This window comes from Globicephala melas, chromosome 16, assembly GCF_963455315.2.
Source record: "Globicephala melas chromosome 16, mGloMel1.2, whole genome shotgun sequence".
Taxonomy (NCBI): domain Eukaryota; kingdom Metazoa; phylum Chordata; class Mammalia; order Artiodactyla; family Delphinidae; genus Globicephala; species Globicephala melas.
In genome coordinates this window covers 32,348,015-32,367,304 of record NC_083329.1, presented here as the reverse complement: position 1 = coordinate 32,367,304, position 19,290 = coordinate 32,348,015, and the positions used below count along the sequence as shown (strand labels likewise).

Sequence of the window (19,290 nt, the reverse complement as noted above, 5' to 3'; positions counted from 1 at the left end):
GCCAATAAAGCCTCCTGCCTTGTTCCGTTTCAGCTTCAGTTACCTTGCACAAAGTAGCTGCTTCTCACTCTTGCAGGTGAAAGTGTGGTGTGAAGGAGACGAGTATGAATGGTCGAATGAGAATAGCAGAGAATCAAATCCTGGCTCCCCCCACCCCCGAATAGCTGTGTGATCTGGGCAAGTTACTTGACTTCACTGAGCCTCAGTTTCTTCATCTGTAAATGGGGACAATAATGAAAAGCACCTACCCCTTTACATAGGATTTAATATGATAATGTAAAGTGTTGAGTATGTGTGTCCGGCATGTAGTAAGGCTCCAGAAAGAGGACCTGTGATTGCTGCTGTAGTTGTCTGAGATTCACCTTCCCATTGAGGGTTCTATAAATCTATAGATGGATCTATAAATAGATCTTGCTTCATAACACTTCGAGGTTTTTCTTTGATTCTCCAGGCCCTACATAGGGATTCAGGGTTGGGGGTGGAGGGGAAAATTCTGAGTTGGAAATTTTTCTGTCCTTTTGAACTTTCTCAACTAAGAATAAACTCAAATGATCATGTCATTGGCATTTAAAATGGTCACACAAACGCACCAAGCATAGCTCGAAAGAAGGAAAAATACTGGGAGAATAGGAGGCGTTATCCAGATGATTCGGTTCTCTTTGTGATAAATTTTCTACAAAGAATTTGTGTTACTTTTCTTAAAAAAAAAAGAATGATCATATTATGATAAAATAGTTCTATTTTAATGGTGCTTGTCCTCTGTATTTGACTGGCAAACTGGTGCAGGCTGTTGTCTGGGGACTTCACGTCTTCTCTTCGGGATGTCACTGTCCTCACAGCTTGGCAGCTGTCTCCCTCCGCAGTGAATGATCCAAAAGAACAAGGCTGCAGTACCTTTTGTGTCCTGGCCTCAGGAGTAATACACTGTCTCTTCTGCCATATTGGACTGGTCACATAGGCCCAGCACTGATTCATTATGTGTGGGGACCACACTGCAGGAGGACGTGTGGATCTTTGGAGGTTGGCTGCCACATACCATGTATTAGAGCAGGGCTCTCCAACCGATAGTGGTCCATGGCCTGTTAGGAACTGGACCGCACAGCAGGAGGTGAGTGACAGGTGAGCGAGAGAAGCTTCATCTGTATTTACAGCTACTCCCGATCGCTCGCATTACCACCTGAGCTCCACCTCCTGTGAGATCAGTGGCGGCATTAGATTCTCATAGGAGCTCAAACCCTACTGTGAACTGCACGTGCGAGGGATCTAGGTTGTGCGCTCCTTATGCGAATCTAATGCCTGATGATTTGAGGTGGAGCTGAGACAGTGACGCTAGCGCTGGGGAGCGGCTACAAATACAGATTATCATTAGCAAAGAGGTTTGACTACACAGAGACTATAATAAGTCAATTGCTTGCAGACTCATAGCAAAACCCCATCAGTGAGTGGCAAGTGACAGTTAAACTACATCTTACGGAGTAGACTGAACATAAGCCACATAATGCAGGTGTCACTGTCTCCCATCACCCCCAGATGGGACCATCTAGTTGCAGGAAAACAAGCTCAGGGCTCCCACTGATTCTGCATTATGGTGAGTTGTATAATTATTTCATTATATATTACAGTGTAATAATAATAGAAAAAAAGTGCAGCGTAAACGTAATGCGCGTGAATCATCCCGAAACCATCCCTCCCCCACCTCTGTTCCGTGGAAAAATTGTCTTCCACGAAACCAGTCTCTGGTGCCAAAAAAGTGGGGGACCGCTCTATTAGAGACTCTCTTGATACAAGAATGGCCTCAGAATGACCCGTGGAGGCCTTGGGTGAATGGGACTTTTAGACCCAACTTAGTTTGAATTCAAAATCCAAGAAGTCCATAGAGTCAGGTAACTCTTTCTTAGGTGAGGAATAACCCCAAACGAGCTAACCTCACCACTGATTCCTGGGCACCTCAGACCCACTGCTACCTAGTTTCATGCTCCTATATTTGGCTTAAAACTGAACTGATCTTTACAAATAGATGGGTAAAAGTACCAAGTTTAGTAGCTCTTTGGCTGGAACAATATATACAGGAGGTAATTTGCTAGCTGTCCTTATGATGGAATGATTGTGGAGGAAGAGCTCATGTGTGTACTTTCAGGTTTGAAAATATTTAGATTACAGGTAATTGAACTACACCAAGATAACTGAAAGTTTTTTATTTTTAAAACGATTAGATGAGAAGGGGGCGCTTACTGTTAAGTGACTGCTTTTCTGTATACTTTATACGTTTTGCTTCCTCAAACTAAATTCTCAGCTGTTTACAGGAAACAATTAGAAGTACAAAGATTTACATATAACAAGATTTACTCAATTTTAATGTCAATATAAAATAACCCAAGTGTCAACTACACTTCAGTTTTAAAATAATAAAATAAAACAACCCAAATGAACAACAAGAGAAAAATGAGGGAAATAACATGATGCAGTCATACAATGGAATATTATTTAGCCACCAAAAATTACGTTTATAAAACATTTTTAATATCACTGGAAAACAAGTAACATAAAATACGTAAAACTACGTGGGAACAAAGCGGTCTATACTTAATAACCTCAGCAATATTTATATAACAAAATTTATTAAATGTTTAGACCAGAGAGACACAAATACAGTAAGTACTGGAAGGAAATATACCTAATGTTGGCTGTGGGTGGAAGAACTACGGGTGGATTTTCTATATTTTTGGTATTTTCCAGGTCGTCTACGATGGGCATCTACTACCTTTATAATCATAAAAAGAAATAGAGGTTTTTTAAAAGTGTCAATTCTCAATCTAACAAAAACTCATTTGATCTTTACTGAGGTTTGTCTTTTGCCCCCCAGAGTGCTATGACGGCTCCATTACTCACGGAAAGAAGGATGATTAAATAATGAGAACCAAGTCTCATTCATGTATTCACTTCATTTATTTAAACCTCTACTCCATGGCCCCAAAAGGACTCTCACCACCTTATAAGGAACTGGTTGTAGAACAGGCTGAACTTAGTGGGGTGAAATCAGGAGACAATTTTATTTTTCTGACCTCACTGTCTTTCAAACCTGCCAGTTGGCTCTCCTTCCCCTAACTCTGGGTCGTGTCTCTGGGGACGCTGTGTCTTTCCCCCGTCACTTCTGTAGTTAATAAGCAGTCTCATTCACCTACGCCCATGAGCGTGAATGAACCTGAGAATCGTACGGCAATGCCACAAAAGCAGGTTGCCTGAGAGTTACCTACAGCGTGACACCGTTTGTATGAAGTTTAAAAATGCACAAACAATTCTACAAACTGCTTAGCGATATCTGCGTGTGTTGGGAAAGTATCAGGAATTGTAAGGGAAGGAGAGCACTAAAGTCGCAGTTGTGGTCCCCTGTGGTGAGAGAGGGAGGAGGATATGCTCGTGGAGGAATCCATTGGGGCCTCAATCATATTATTAATGCTTTATTTTTTTAAACTGAGAGGTTGATGTGTGGGTGTTTGTCATGTTGTGCTTCTTTATGTCTTTTGGATATCTTAGATATTACATAATGATCTTTTAATCCAGTCTGATATAAATCAAAACTTCAACTTCTCATTTAAAGCTTCACTCTTTCCCCAATTTTGCAGCCCAACCAGTCTCAGAAAGCTGCGGGAGTGTGGGAAGATATGGTTTATCTTTTCTCTCCCTCTCCCTCCAACTCAGAGTCCCTGCAGAAGAAATGGGCAGGAGAGGAGAGGAGAAGGGTGGAGGGGTAAAGGGAGCCCGTGTTACTTGACTGGGGCAGCGGTGATCTGGCCTTGGATCCCCCACTGAGAGCCATGAGGGGTGGTTTCAGGGTTACTTCCTAGTTACCTGCCTTAACTTCACCCACTGTTCCATAGCCACCTCCCTGCACCGTTACCTGGTAAGGGGCAGTGCACCTCTGGCTGACTACTCAGTCCTCTCCGCTACAGTGTCTAGTTCTGGAAGTCCTACCCTCACAGACTCTTTCCACTAAGGTCACCTCACTGGCAGGCCTTTCAAGATAACTCAGGCCTCACTGACTCTCAGAGTCCGTTCCTGACTCACAGAAACACCCAGCGCTTTGCCCGCCCAGAGTCTGCAAATGCGAGCCGCGCACGCTGGCACCTTCTCCCTCATGCTGCCATCAGGCAGCTCAAGGCAGCCTCTCATCGTTAGACTTCCCCAAGCAAATCACACACCAGTCAGTCTCTGACCCACAGACTGCCGGGACACGGATCAGCCTCTCCATGGAGTTCCCTTGAAGCCCCTGCACTTGGGTGATTTCCTCCTTCTCACATATGGTGCCCTGACAGCCCTCTCCAAAGGAGCGTTCCCTACGTGGCTGCTCAGACCCAGCTCCTCTGCTGATGGAGGTGGGAGACCTCTGAGGGCAGAGCAGTTTGGGTCTCCTGGTGCCAACCCACTGCCTCTCTTTAGAAGGTGGGGTTCAATGTCAGCTGTTGTTCTCAGCAGCAATTTCAAAGTAGGAAAAATCTCATTTAACATCCTATTCTGCAAATAATACTTTAAGATAATGTCCCTCAAGACAGGCCAGTGACTTAATGTCAAAGCTGGATTCAGTAGAAGCAATTCAACAGAAGAGGTCAAAACAGGCTTTGTGGGTATCACTGCGGGACTGGCCTAATCCAATAACATTTAAAAGATCAAGAGGAGTGGATGGAACACATTTTCTGCGGGCGATCCTCCATAAATACCTGTAGAAACCATATTACCCAGGAAGTTTCCCTTTTGGGAAATCAGAAAAACTCAAACTTAAGTTCAGTGCCCACCTCTGAAATTAACTCCTCCTACACGTGTGTGTTCGTTTTTTGGCTGCATTGGGTCTTTGTTGCTGCGCGCTGGCTTTCTCTAGTTGCGGCGAGCGGGGGCCACTCTTCGTTGAGGTGCGCAGGCTTCTCATTGCAATGGCTTCTCTTGTTGTGGAGCATGGGCTTGCAGGCACGTGGGCATTAGTAGTTGCAGCACGCAGCCTCAGTAGATGCAGCACGCGGGCCCTAGAGCACGTGGGCTTCAGTAGTTGCAGCACGTGGGCTCAGTAGTTGTGGCACACAGGCTTAGTTGCTCCACGGCATGTGGGACCTTCCCGGACCAGAGATTGAACCCGTGTCCCCTGCATTAGCAGGCAGATTCTTAACCACTGCACCACCAGGGAAGTCCCCACATGTATTTTTGTATGTATCTGTCCTATTTAATTTTGTGTTTCAATTTATTAAAGTAATATTCACATCATTTGGGGAAATCCTAAATAAATATTAAAACAGAAAGAAAACATGAAATAAAATGAATTTTGTATGGAATTTAGGCTATTTCATGTAAATTATATTATTTCTCCTTCAGTCTAAAAACAAAATGTCATTGACTTGTAATAGGTCAAGAAAAGTTTTAAAAATGTGGCAGTTTATGGACCAGTCTGACCTGGAGACGATGAGAAGCCTGAAGGACGCCATGGCCCAGCATGAATCTTCCTGCGAGTACAGGAAGGTGGTGACTCGGGCGCTGCACATCCCCGGCTGTAAGGTGGTTCCGTTCTGCGGGGTGTTTCTGAAGGAGCTCTGTGAGGTGCTTGATGGAGCCTCTGGCCTCATGAAGCTTTGCCCGAGGTACAATTCCCAAGAAGAAACTCTAGAGGTGAGGCCTTTCAAAATCCTCATGGTCTGGTGGGTCGTTGTTGCCGCCTGGCTTGTCACTCACTAAAGCCAGAAGAGAGACCTTTCTGAGCCCAGGGTTATCAGTTGTCACTGTTGTGTTGGGTAATAGGTCCTTGAACGTTCCAGAGAAAAGAATGCCAACTAACGCTGTTGGGGCTTAATATTAAGTTAGCTTTAATGGGGCAGTGTGAAAGTACAAGTGCAAATGGGTATTGTTTCCTGATTTTTTTTTAAAGGTTGATGGGGTTTTCTTCTCTCTTATTGGGTGGGAATGTCTGGGTGCAGGGGATACGAGAAGTCAAGCGATAGTGGTAACTTTTCTGGATCAGTGGAACAAAGACTGAAGGGAAGTCAATACTGCCTTCCTTTCCTCCTTTGTGGGAATCTGGTATGTCTTCTAAGGACGAGTTCTGGGCTCCTGATCGCACTGCCTCCATTCCCCCCAGCCCATTGCTTCTCATTCCTGACCCCCAGCATGGAGAAGACCACAGAGCTTGAACACAGAGCATTGGGCATTGGAGAGAAGGGCATTGAGAAATGGAAGAAGATATGGAAATCTCTTATATAGTGTTTAGAAACGATAGAAGGGACTAAAAGGGGGGAACTTTACAGAGAATTTTGAGGAGTCCCATACCTGGAAGTCCCACACCGAAATCTAGAGTCATTCTCACCATGGTGACAGCACCCACTGCTGACCTTACACACACACACTCTCACACTCACACACAGCCCTTCTCAGTGGCAGTGGGAAAACTTCCTAAAACTGCAGCCTCTTCCAGGTCACCTGGGAACAAAAGCATTGCCTGGTATCAGGGAGACTTAGAACCTCTGACAGGTGCCGGCAGCACTACTGGCTTGCATCTCCCTGGCTTATGAGGGAGGGATAAAGTGCAAGAAATGGAGGGGAAAACTTAAAGCAAGCCCCCCAAAGCTGCACCCATACCGCCTCCCTCATGTCTCAGAAGGCAGGAACACCCTATCTCATGGCCTAGCTGCCCCTCTTGTTACCGACCAGGGTTCTTGGCCTTCCCCAGCCAATAGAAATTGACTAGAGGCCAGACAAGAAATTCAGGCAAGGCTTTATTGGGGCCCCTGCTGCAGCTCCCTGAGCGGGGCTGGGGAGAGCTTGTTCCTTATATGAGGGTAGGCATGTGTCCAGGGGTCGGTCCAGACGGGTGGCTTAGGTGTTTTGCCAACCCCTCTCGTGGTGCTGTGTGCATGGGGCATGCTCAGTACCCTGCTTTTGCTCCCCACTCTTCAAAAGTGGCAGTTGGGTTTTTTTGGTCTCTTTGTATCTTTTGGGTCTAGAATTTGCCCCAACTGTGCATGCATCCGGTTATTTTTAGTCCTGTACAGTTTCTTTGCATTTTGTTGCTGGAGGAGAGGTGTGTCCAGGTGCAAGCACTGCAGCACTGCAGCAAAGGGTCTCTGGTCCCAGCACTGCAGCAAAGGGTCCCCTGTCCCAGCACTGCAGCAAAGGGTCCCAGGTCCCATCACTGCAGCAAAGGGTCCCAGGTCCCAGCAAAGGGTCCTAGGTCCCAGCCTGTCTCACTCTGACTTCTGATGGGAGAAACTTCCTGATCACAAATACAGACAATAAGAGCTTATAAACCAGCAGGAAGCCTCTGTGTTATACCGTAAGATGTATGGGAAATAAATAAAGCAAAATGTCCCCCTTTCTCCATCATTTTCTTGGGCCCCAGTAATTTTATCCAGTTCCATAGAATAATACACTTTTGTCATGGTTTTTCTCAATTTCACTACAAGGATAAAATAACCCTGTCCTTCCTCTGTAAAGTGGCTAATCTTCTCCCTAGGGAACCCTTGAAATAATATTGCTTTTTATGTTGTAAATTCAAAGTGGAGTGTTGATTCCTAGCGGGACTAATGTTGTCTTAGTGGAAACAAGAGTGACTTTTGGTATTTCATGCGGTGAAAGGAAAAAAATGTTTTTCCTGGAGGTTTTCTTTCCCCCAGTAAAATAGGCACAAATGCCATTATTTATGACTGTTACGATTTCGTTTCCCTAGCTAAGTAGGTTATTTAGATGTAGTATGTGAAGTTGCAATCACAAATCCTCAATATATTTTTCTGTAGTTTGTAGCCGATTATAGCGGACAAGATAATTTCTTACAACGAGTGGGACAGAATGGCTTAAAGAATTCAGAGAAGGAGTCCACCGTCAACAGCATCTTTCAGATCATCAGAAGCTGCAGTCGAAGTCTGGAGACAGAAGAGGAGGACAGCCCCAGTGAGGGGAGCAGCGCTAGGAAAAATTCCTTGAAGGATAAAGCCCGATGGCAGTAAGTTTTACATTTTAAAAATTGGGATGCTCGGGCTTCCCTGGTGGCGCAGTGGTTGAGAGTCCACCTGCCGGTGCAGGGGACACGGGTTCGTGCCCCGGTCCGGGAAGATCCCACATGCCGCGAAGCGGCTGGGCCCGTGAGCCATGGCCGCTGAGCATGTGTGTCTGGAGCCTGTGCTCTGCAGCGGGAGAGGCCACAACAGTGAGAGGCCCGCGTACGGCAAAAAAAAAAGTGCATAAAAAAGAGTGGATTTGCACCTAGCACCCAAATTTTGATTTCTAATAACATTTTTCAGTGAGAGAAAGCAAAGCTTCTTGGAGAAATGGCTGATTCTAGGACTGGGACAGGAAATACACAAGATGAGCCTGGAGCATCTTGTGCCAAAAACTAAAGAAGTGCTGAGGAAAAAAAACCAAAATAATGAGGTTATGTCAAAGAACTACAGGAGCCAACTGAAAGAGCTCCCGATTGCCAGCTGGAACTATTTGAGCAACAAAATAAAGTAGTATTAGATTATAACCCAAAGTATTATATAAATATTCATGAGTCCATATACGTAAATGATAAATAAACAAACAAATAGGGGAGAAGAGACAAATCTCCCATGCAGAAGAATTCCAAATAACTTATGTATACACTCCACCCTCTACAAGGTAGAGCAGAATTCCTTAAGTGTGGGCTGCACGCAGTGAATTCCTTCCAAAGATTACAGTGTAGAAAGGAGTTCTTTTTTTTTTAAAGTAACTTTGCAGTGGACATGACCAGCACTACCTCAGCCAGGTCGACATCAACAGAGTAAGTCGTGTTGATAGTATGTTCCCTGAATATGGTGTGATGAAAATGGCACTCTACCTCTGTGGTCTTCCTCCCCAGAACCCAGAGCCCCAGAATAATTATGAGAAAATTAGAAAATTATCAAGCAAATTCTAATTGATGGTCATTCTACAAAATGCCTGACCACTGCTCCTCAAAACTGTCGAGACCATCAAAAACAAGGAAAGTCTGAGAAACTGAGAACGTCTGAGAAAGATAAAGAAATATGATGGTTAAATGAAATACGGATTCCTGGATGGAATCCTGGAACAGAAAAGGCAAAGGCAAATGGGTAAAAAACTAAGGAAATCTAAACAGAGTATAGACTTTAATAAATAATAATGTATCACAGTATTGGTTCATGAATTGTGTCAAATATACCACCCTTAATGTAAGATGTTAATAATAGGGAAAACTAGATGTGGGGTATACTGTCTTTGCAATTTCTCTACAAATCTAAAACTATTCTAAAATTAAATTTTTTTTAAAAAAAAGCTAATGTTTTTGAATAGTTTCAAGTGAATGCATGTGTAACTACCACCCAGAGTAAAAACATTGTCAGCACCCACAAACCCCTTGTTTCCCTTCTCAATTATGTCACCACCTCTCTCCCTAAAGAAAAGTTCACTGCTGTGATTATATGATAGTACATCCTGCTTTTCTTTATAATTTTACCACTATTGTGTCTCTCTAATATAAACAATATAGTATAGTTTTCCCTGGTTTTGAAATTTATATTAATGTAATCATACAGTATATATGCCTGTATGTCTTGCTTAAGATTTGTCCATGTTGTTGCAGGCAGCCAACCATTGCATGTTCATTTTCATTGCTGTGCAGGATTGTGTTGTATGAATTACTTCAAATTTTATTTATACATTTTATTGTTGCTGGTCATTTGGGTTGTTTCCAGTGTTTCCAGTGTGGGTGATTTGAAAAGGATATTCTGACCATCAGGTTTGTGAGATCCCTTGTGGATTTCTTTTCTTTCTTAAGAATATCTATTTATGTGGGGCAAGGAAGAAGAAGCTCTTGCTGTTTGAAAACAGTAGTGGGATCTTGCTCGGGGACCAGGATCTAGCCTGAGAGTCCAAGAAGCCCAGGGCTGCTGTTTGCCTTGCCAAGAGGCAGTCGGCTGCCCAACTGCCTCAAGATGATGGGAACATTCCTTCCCAGGGATGTATGGACCCAACTCCTTCTCAATTTTATCCACCACTTTGCTAGTGATATCTATGGATCAAACAGCAGAAAGCTTGATCTTAGTAACAATTCCTCATGCTTCGAAGAGAATGAATCTCTCTTAGGCATGTTCCTACCAAGTGGCCAAATAGAAAGGAGGCAATAAAGGCTCCCTTGCCTTCCCCTAAGATCCTTCTGGCCCTGGTAATCCAGGTTCCTGACTCAGGGAAGGCAACGTGCTAAACTGTCCAAGCAGACAAGTCCTTTATGTGCACATGTGCACACACAGGCGCACACACGCATACAGTGAAAATCTAAGATTGAGTCAAGGAGGGCTGTTCTTGCTCATCTGGTACCATGACAGTATTTCCCAATGAGTGCCTTTGAACTAATTGTATTTTATTTTTAGCAGAGGCACTTCGCAGGCCCACTTATTAAGTCTTGTTTTGCCTATTTTAGCCCCATTGTATTTTGTTATGATCACGTAGAAGGCAATGCACCTAGTAATGAATAGCCCAGGCTAAAGGGTCAGACAGACCAGAATCCTGCCTTGGGTAGGTCTCTTCTGAGTTGGGTAACCTGGAGCAGTTACTCATCCCTTCTGAACCTCAGTTTCCCCATAGGTTAAAAAAAAAATAAGAAAACTTACTTTGCAAGTAGGTCAAATAAAGTGCAAAAATGTATGTATTTAACACAGTTCCTGACACAAAAGGAAAAACTAATAAATAATGAAGATTATCGTTGTTTACATTAAAAATGCAATAACTGGGGACTTCCCTGGCGGTCCAGTGGTTAAGACTTCGCCTTCCAATGCAGAGGGTGCAGGTTCAATCCCTGGTCAGGGAGCTAAGATCCCACATGCCTCGCAGCCAAAAAACCAAAATATAAAACAGAAGAATAGTGTAACAAATTCAATAAAGACTTTAAAAATGGTCCACATCAAAAAAAATCTTTAAAAATGCAGTAACTGATCTAGTAGTTCCTTTCTTTAAGCCTTTGGTCAGACATATTGTTAAATATAAGGTTTTCAAATACAGCTAAAAAAATTACTCTGTGACTTTTAGCATTTTATATTTTCTATGCTAATTTGAATTCATAGTGGAATTAAAAATGGTGTCCAGTGTCAGTGAAAGCTTTTTGTTGTTCTCACTTCTGATTATAAGACAGACCAAATTTGTATCCCTTTCTATCAGGTTTATAATTGGAGATTTGTTGGATTCTGAAAATGACATCTTTGAGGAGCCCCAAGAATGCGACCCTCACGGAACAGAAGAGCCACAGAAGGCCTTTGACCATGGGACAGAGCTCATCCCGTGGTACGTGCTGTCCATCCAAGCTGATGTGCACCAGTTCCTGCTGCAGGGGGCCACGGTCATCCACTATGACCAGGACATGCACCTCTCTGCCCGCTGCTTCCTCCAGCTTCAGCCTGACAATAGCACCTTGACCTGGATAAAGCCCACCACTGCTTCCCCAGCCAGTGCTAAAGCAAAACTTGGTGTGCTTAGTAACACATCCGAGCCTGGCAAATTCCCATTACTGGGCAATGCTGGATTAAGTGGCCTGGCAGAGGGGGTCTTGGATATGTTTTCAGCAAAGGCTGTGTACATGGGACACCCTAGCATTGATATACACACTGTGTGTGTCCAGAACAAACTGAGTAACATGTCTCTCTCAGAGACTGGTGTGACACTGCTCTACGGGCTTCAGACCACGGACAATAGATTATTGCACTTCGTGGCACCAAAGCACACAGCTAAAATGCTCTTCAGTGGATTGTTGGAACTCACGAGAGCTGTGAGAAAGATGAGGAAGTTCCCTGACCAAAGACAGCAGTGGCTGCGGAAACAATACGTCAGCCTCTACCAGGTAAGGGGTACAGCCTTCCCTCTCTCCTCAGTGGTATAATTCTCCAGATATAATTGTTATAAAGACACACTGGACAACTAGACCACCAAGGTTCATTCTCCCAGCTCTGTCACTTCCTACCTGAGTGATGTGGAACAGCCTTTATTTAAGTCTCTGTGCCTCAGTTTCTCATCTATAAAGTGAGAATAATAATGATACCTATTCATAGGGTGACTGTGAGCTTTAACTGAGTTAATATGTGTAAAGCCATAATGTAAATTCATAGGTATAAAGAATAGTGTCTGGCTCATAGTAGGTCCTATTATTATTTTGTACGATAACAGTGACTGTGGTCATTGTACGTCTCACATCTGGAAAGAAACAAGTTAATATAAGCATTTTCACTTACTCAAAGTGAAAATGGAAAGCATTGTATATGAATGCTTTTATTATTAATTAGGGACTAGCTGATACATTGGAAACCTTCACTTTGGAAATTGAAATCCTGTTTCATCTTCTAATGTGCTCCGTGACCCTAGGAGGGTTATTTAACTTACTGTGTATTGCTGCTGAACTGTAGGACTTTTAAGGTTAAAAGAAACTTTCCCAAATGTGAGATAAACTCATACCTAGAGTTCTTCCAAACCAGATTTGTAGTGGCAGCAGCTCTTAGGAGGAGGTTTCTCACAGTCGCAGGTTAAACTGAGCGAGTTTTTCATTAACCCTAAATTATCAGGTACTTTGACACTCCAGCTAAGGGTGGCAGTAGGCCTGGGCTGAATGAGGTGGTGAGAAGAGACACAGGAATAACCAGAGTAGCACACTTGTGGAGGAAGGAGGGCAGAGATTGCTCGGAGACTGAGTCATAAACCCCACTACAAGGTGACACTGTTAGTGGTGTTGTCAAATGAGTTGTACAAAGTATTCGGTTTTTCTTTGCTATGCTTTTCTATCTATTGGGGAGGGGGGGAATTATCTTTTCTACTAGTGTCACAGAACAAATAGAAGTATGATTTAAATTACTCAAATGACTGATTTCATGCACTTTTCACAGTGCTAACATGTTTCTGACAAAAACATCTTCCTCTCTGGAATGTTAGTAGAGGCACATATAGGACCCCTTCTTTCCCCTTTTCCCACATCCATGCAGTACTTATGATAGAGATCATATCCTGAATAACTAACTTGATTAATGACTTAATAAGCACATAGACCTATATACACGATTATGCTGCACTGCGCAAAGCCAGTTTTAGTTAACTCATCTAAAATGGAAACCAAAATACCTGCTTCCTGTCTATTCCACAGGGAGCTCTCAGTGCTGCCAGCTGCTTGGAAGAAAGGTCTTCAGGAGCTATTATCAATATTGATTTTCTTTTTTTTTCATAAATTTATTTATTTATTTGTTTATATTTTTGGCTGCATTGGGTCTTTGTTGCTGCATGCGAGCTTTCTCTAGTTGCAGGGAGTGGGGACTGCTCTTCGTTGCGGTGCACAGACTTCTCATTGTAGTGGCTTCTCTTGTTGCAGAGCACGGACTCTAGGCGCGCGGGCTCAGTAGCTGTGGCTCGCGGGCTCTACAGCGCAGGCTCAGTAGTTGTGGCACATGGGCTCAGTTGCTCTGCAGCATGTGGGATCCTCCCCGACCAGGGCTCAAACCAGTGTCCCCTGCATTGGCAGGCAGATTCTTAACCACTGTGCCACCAGGGAAGTCCCTTGATTTTCAATTACAGTCATTTCTCAGCCTTCTAGAATCATGAAAATCCATTCAAGCTGGGCATAAACCAAAATCTTTGGGCTCAATTACAATCACTGTCACAAAGCCTATGTGGTTTATTTGCTCCATTTGTTTCCCTCCCCATGTTATAGCATAAAGTAACTGAATTAACATATAAGGTCTACTTAGTTTCTCATTTAACCTGGCAACCTTCAGTTTGTGCTGAAGAAGGCACCAGCTGAGACCATGAACAATGGTCTGATGAGAAGAGGTAAGAGCAGAGACAGAGGAAATGACTTGGAGCAGATTCAGTCCTACACAGTTGCAAACACAGCTACACCCCTTCCTATCTCCCAGCCCCCACCGCTCCACCCCGTGTGGAACCAAGTCATCACAGTGTAACAGCAAAATAGCTCCAATATACCTCAGTCACTTCTGAACACTCAGGTGACATTATTCCTCAAAACAATGTACTACGTGAGCTGCCTAAGACAGGCAACGGTCTTAGACACTCAAGATTTCTTTCTTTCTTTCTTTCTTTTAAAGTGAAAAAGGTCAACGGACTACTCATTTTCCCATCAAATAGACCAGTTCCCAAATGATCTCAGGAAACATCAAAAAGATGCTAATTTCGTACTTGGAGAACAAAAGGTCAAACAGGCATCATGCTAAATAAATGCCTCGCTTGTCTGACTTATAATACGACTTAGCACATTTAAAGCTCTGAGAAGTCTCAGAGTACAACCGAAACCTACTTAAATGTATCTATAAATTAAAGAAATGTATGAAAAGTCTTGATTTCTTCCAAACTTCTGTTAACAGCCCTATAAGTGTATCTCTTTATCCCCAGTTTGGGAAGAGCTTATATAGAAAATAATCTTTCTGACATAAGAGTCCTTTTGTGTGATGAATGTTTGCACGGTTACTTTCAAATATAAGTATTTTAGTACTAGTAAATGTAAATTGATCTAATGGCAATAGTAGCAGGAGATAAAGCAAAAGACAAGAAGAAATAGTGACATTTGTAATGAAGCCTAGGAATACAGGAAAGTAAAAGCAAGTAAACTCTGCAGAGATTCCGTGTGGGGTGTGGAGGAAAGGCTGGTATCATGAACTTTGGCTCAAGGTTATCATGGGCAGAGCTTGGGAACTCATATACTTGGAAAGATCTCTGGGAAGCGGAGAAGGTTATACACAGGATTATCAGTAAACTTCTTTGATTGTAAGCAACAGAAACAGATTCTGGCTATCTTTAAGGGAAAAAATGGGATCTATTTAAAGAATTAGATTAGTTTCACAGTCTTTAAGATATCATATGCAAAGATTTGCTGGGTTAAAAGTGCATGAATATTTTTTAAGGAATTAATTTCCTAATCCTCAACTTCCACATGAACTGTTTTCTAAAACTGAGAATGAACCTTCACTCACAATAGTCCTTCTCCCAAATTAAAAATGGAAGGACATATTTCACCTATCCTAAACAAGTTTATTGTTTTGTATAAAACGAAAGAAAGATTCAAACTACATTTTAGTTCCCAGAGAGTCTCCTCTAAAGATTAAACGAAAGCATCCTGCCTTTTCCAGGCCTAAAATATTTCCATTAAAAGTAAAGCTTGGCACACGTTGACCTGTTCTGAATTTAGAAAAGCCAAAGCAGTGGAGGCTGACCCTTTTATATGTACATGGTAATGGATCTATTAAATTTTTATATTAAAGATTTTATTTTTTAGAGCAGTTTTAGGTTTATAATAAAATTGAAAGGAAGGTACAGAGATTTCCCATAAACTTCCTGCCCCCATGCCTGCATGGCACCCCCATTATCAACATCACTCACCAGAATGGTACATTCTTTTACAAAGGATGAACCTATGTTGACACATCGTAATCACTCAAAGTCCATAATTTACCTTAGAGTTCACTCTTGGTGCTGTACGTTCTGTGGGCTTGTGCAAATATTTATTGACATATATCCATCACTATAATATTATATGGAACATTATTTATTTATTTATTTATTTATTTATTTATTTATTTTTGCTGTGTTGGGTCTTCGTTTCTGTGCGAGGGCTTTCTCTAGTTGTGGCGAGCGGGGGCCACTCCTCATTGCAGTGCACAGGCCCTTCACTATCGCGGCCTCTCTTGTTGCGGAGCACAGGCTCCAGACGCGCAGGCTCAGTAGTTGTGGCTCACGGGCCTAGTTGCTCCACGGCATGTGGGATCCTCCCAGACCAGGGCTCGAACCCGTGTCCCCTGCATTGGCAGGGAGACTCTCAACCACTGCGCCACTAGGGAAGCCCCTTATATGGAGCATTTTCACTGCCCTAAAAATCCTGTGTGCTCTGCCTTTTATCTCTTTCTCCCACTCCACCCCCACCCCTTCCCCCAGTCCCCTGCAACCACTGATCTTTTTATTGTCTCCATAGTTTTGCCTTTATCAGAATGTCATATGGTTGGAATCATACAATATGTAGCCTTCTCAGATTGGTTTCTTTCACTTCATAATATGCATGCAAGTTTCCTCCCTGTCTTCTTGTAGCTTAATAGCTTTCTTTTTATTCTGAATGAAATTCCATTGTCTGGGTGGACCACAGATTATGCATTCATTCACCTACTAAAGGATTTCTTTGTTGCTTCCAAATTTTGACAATTATGAATAAAGCTGGTGTAAACATCCATGGTCAGGTTTTTGTGTGGACGTAAGTTTTCAACTCATTTGGGTAAATACCAAGGAGTGTGATTGTTGGATCATACCGTAACAGTGTGTTTAGTTTTGTAAGAAACCAAACTGCCTTCTCAAGTGGCTGTATGATTTTGCGTTTCCACCAGCAATGGATGAGAGTTCCTGTTGCTCCACAACCTCACCAGCATTTGGTGTTGTCAGTGTTCTCAATTTTGGCCATTCTAATAGATGTGTAGTGGTTTCTTGTTTCATTTCGCATTTCCCTGATGACATATGATATGGAACATCTTTTCATGTGATTATTTGCCATCTGTATGTCTGCTTTGGTGAGGTGTCTGTTAGGATCTTTGGCCCATTTTTTTAATCGGGTTGTTTATTTTCTTATTGTAGAGTTTTAAGATTTCTTTGTATATTTTGGATAACAGACCATCAGATATTCCTTTGCAAATATTTTCTCCCAGTCTGTGGCTTGTCTTCTAACTCTCTTGACAGTGTCTTTTGCAGAGCAGAACTTGTAAATTTTAATGAAGGGGTCTATTAAATGCTTAAAGATGTGTTATTTAAAACCCATAGACAAAAATTTTACAAGGTTTCTTTCAGAGTATGTTATGCAATAAGGTAGTTAACATCTATTTGTGAAATTGTGTCATGAATTGTTTATTCCACTTTGGAGTCAGTTGTAGTGACTTGCTATCAGGGACTCTCTTCAGCAGGCCTGCACCAGGTGGAATCATCTCCAAGCATTTTCATGCTCTGTATCAGTGCATTCAAGATTCATTTTCCAGGGACAGAAATTCTGATTGGCTTATTTGAATCCTGTACCAACCATTGATCAAGGGAGGCTGTTCCCTTTGATTGATAGACCCAAGACTATATCTAGTGAAAAAGAGATCAAATAAAATTGGGGTATGGTTAGAGAAAAGAGAAATGATCCATAAGCAGGCATAAATCACAAATATCCACGACAAAAGGTCACTAAAAGGTTTCATCAAATGTCATTCAAAAGATCATCAAGTATCCAAGTTACTCAGCATGCTGGGATCCATAACAGGATGCAGGAAGTGGGAGGTCACAACTCAAGTCATAAAATCAGATAGTCATTGAACGTTAGGATGAAGGAGCAAGCGTGCGCGCGCGCGCGTACACACACCTACAGCCTCTTTATTATTTGCATATTATCTACAACAAAGCAAAATCTATTCACAAGCACTTCTTTGGAATTGCAAAGGAAGACTAACCTTAAAAATTTGCAGAAAGTAAAGATAGTAAATGGAAATTAATTTTAAGAGGTACCTTTTCTACAACCTGTGAAATATCATCAGTATTGTTTTTAATTTATATGTGACCTTTTTGTGTTTTTATTAACTGAGTTTCCTGACTTATAAGGAGAATTGTTGACCACTGATCATTAATCAGGAGGGATTACTCATTCATTAATCAATACAGATTAATGAATCCCTACTGATACTCAATGCATGTTACACAGAGTTGCCTTACAAGCAGCAGCTATTGTAAACCATCACCTACCCACTGAGTATGTTTTTGCTGCTCACAACATCATAATATGCATGGTGCTCTGAGTCCCCTGGGCTCTCTATCCTTGGATATCAGTCACTCAAGAGGATGGCAGCTCCATTTCTCATGCTTTTTCTTCCTTCTCCAGCCATTAGCCAGAAAGGGTGGTTTCGTTTTGCGCATATGCCATTCTTAATATCAGTGGTGTGCACCTCATTTTATTAAAAAATTATCCAACAAAGAATAAAAAACGAGGTTGGCAGCTCAACTACTCAAGGTGTTCCCAGAGCCCTCCAAAGTGAATTTTGTGTACTCCATCTACTCCGACTTCAAGTCAGACTGTCCCAAGCATCGAACTAGGTGAAAATACACTGGAGTGATGCAATAGCAAATAGAACTTGATTTTACTTAAATAGATTCGTACACACATGTACACCCTCCAAGTCCTCCAAAGCCCAGATCTGCAAAGTACATCTTAATGAATTTGCCTGCAGTGATGATTCTGGAACATAACCTCTGAAACTGGGAAGGGAAATTTTTTTGTTAATCCCAGTTGAACGTGGCCCTATTAAAGCACATCACTGGAACTCAGCAGGGTGTGACCAGGACAACAGGGGACATGATGAAATCCCCAACAGAGAGTTCTGACAGTTAGAAAACAGCCACTTGCGTGGCCAGATGTTATTCTTCGGTGACAGCCTATTCTCCTCCACCTCTGGGAACTTACGGGAAGCTGTTAATGTATTTACTTCCCCATTGCTCGCTCTTTCCTTATGTGTTCAGAATGTGGTTGTTTTACAGGAGGATGGACGATACGAAGGCCCAACTTTGGCTCACGCTGTGGAGTTGTTTGGCGGCAGACGATGGAGTACTCGAAACCCCAGTCCCGGGACATCAGCAAAGAGTGCTGATAAGCCCAACATGCAGAGAAACAACACCTTGGGTATAAGCACCGCCAAGAAAAAGAAGAAAATCCTTATGAGGGTAGAGTTTATTTATTAAGCATTAACCCCAGTATTCCAGGACCATTGTATGGTCTACATGACCATAAACTACCTTAGGTCATTTGGCTTGGGGTCAAGATGAAGTGTAAAACAAATGAAACCCAAGAGCTTACCAACCACCTCCTGGATGCCACGCCCAGTGATAGGAACTGAGTCAGCACCAGGGAAAATTCAAGGTCCGTAGAGGGACACAGAGATGTTAACAAACACAGTGAGATCTAAATAAGAGTCACTGTCAAGCTGTCTGCAAAGTGCTGTGGGAGCAGAGAGAAGGAAAATATGGGGCTGAATGGCAGTTGCCAGGGGGGAAGGGGAAGGGGACAAGGGGAGCTGTTCAAAGAGTTTCAGTTTTGCAGGATGAGAAAGTTCTAGAGATTTGTTTCACAAGGTACAAATAGTTAACAGTACTCTACTATACACTTAAAAATGGTTAAGATGGTAAATTTTATGTTTTGTTTTTTACCCAGATATATATATGTATCACTATATATTATATATTACATTATTTATATTCTTACTGTAACATGATAATATATTTTCTTCATGGTTAACTAGAAGG

General features: G+C 42.4%; 1 protein-coding gene across 1 annotated transcript in view; it reads left to right on the top strand.

The window, feature by feature from the left end:
* PLCE1 (phospholipase C epsilon 1) overlaps nt 1-19,290 on the top strand; it is a 315,415-nt gene that overhangs the window by 235,090 nt on the left and 61,035 nt on the right. The window contains exons 6-9 of the mRNA XM_060285871.1: nt 5,391-5,649; nt 7,767-7,972; nt 11,161-11,836; nt 18,529-18,711. Of these exons, the coding sequence (XP_060141854.1) occupies nt 5,391-5,649; nt 7,767-7,972; nt 11,161-11,836; nt 18,529-18,711 (1,324 nt within the window). The remainder of the gene's footprint in view (nt 1-5,390; nt 5,650-7,766; nt 7,973-11,160; nt 11,837-18,528; nt 18,712-19,290) is intronic.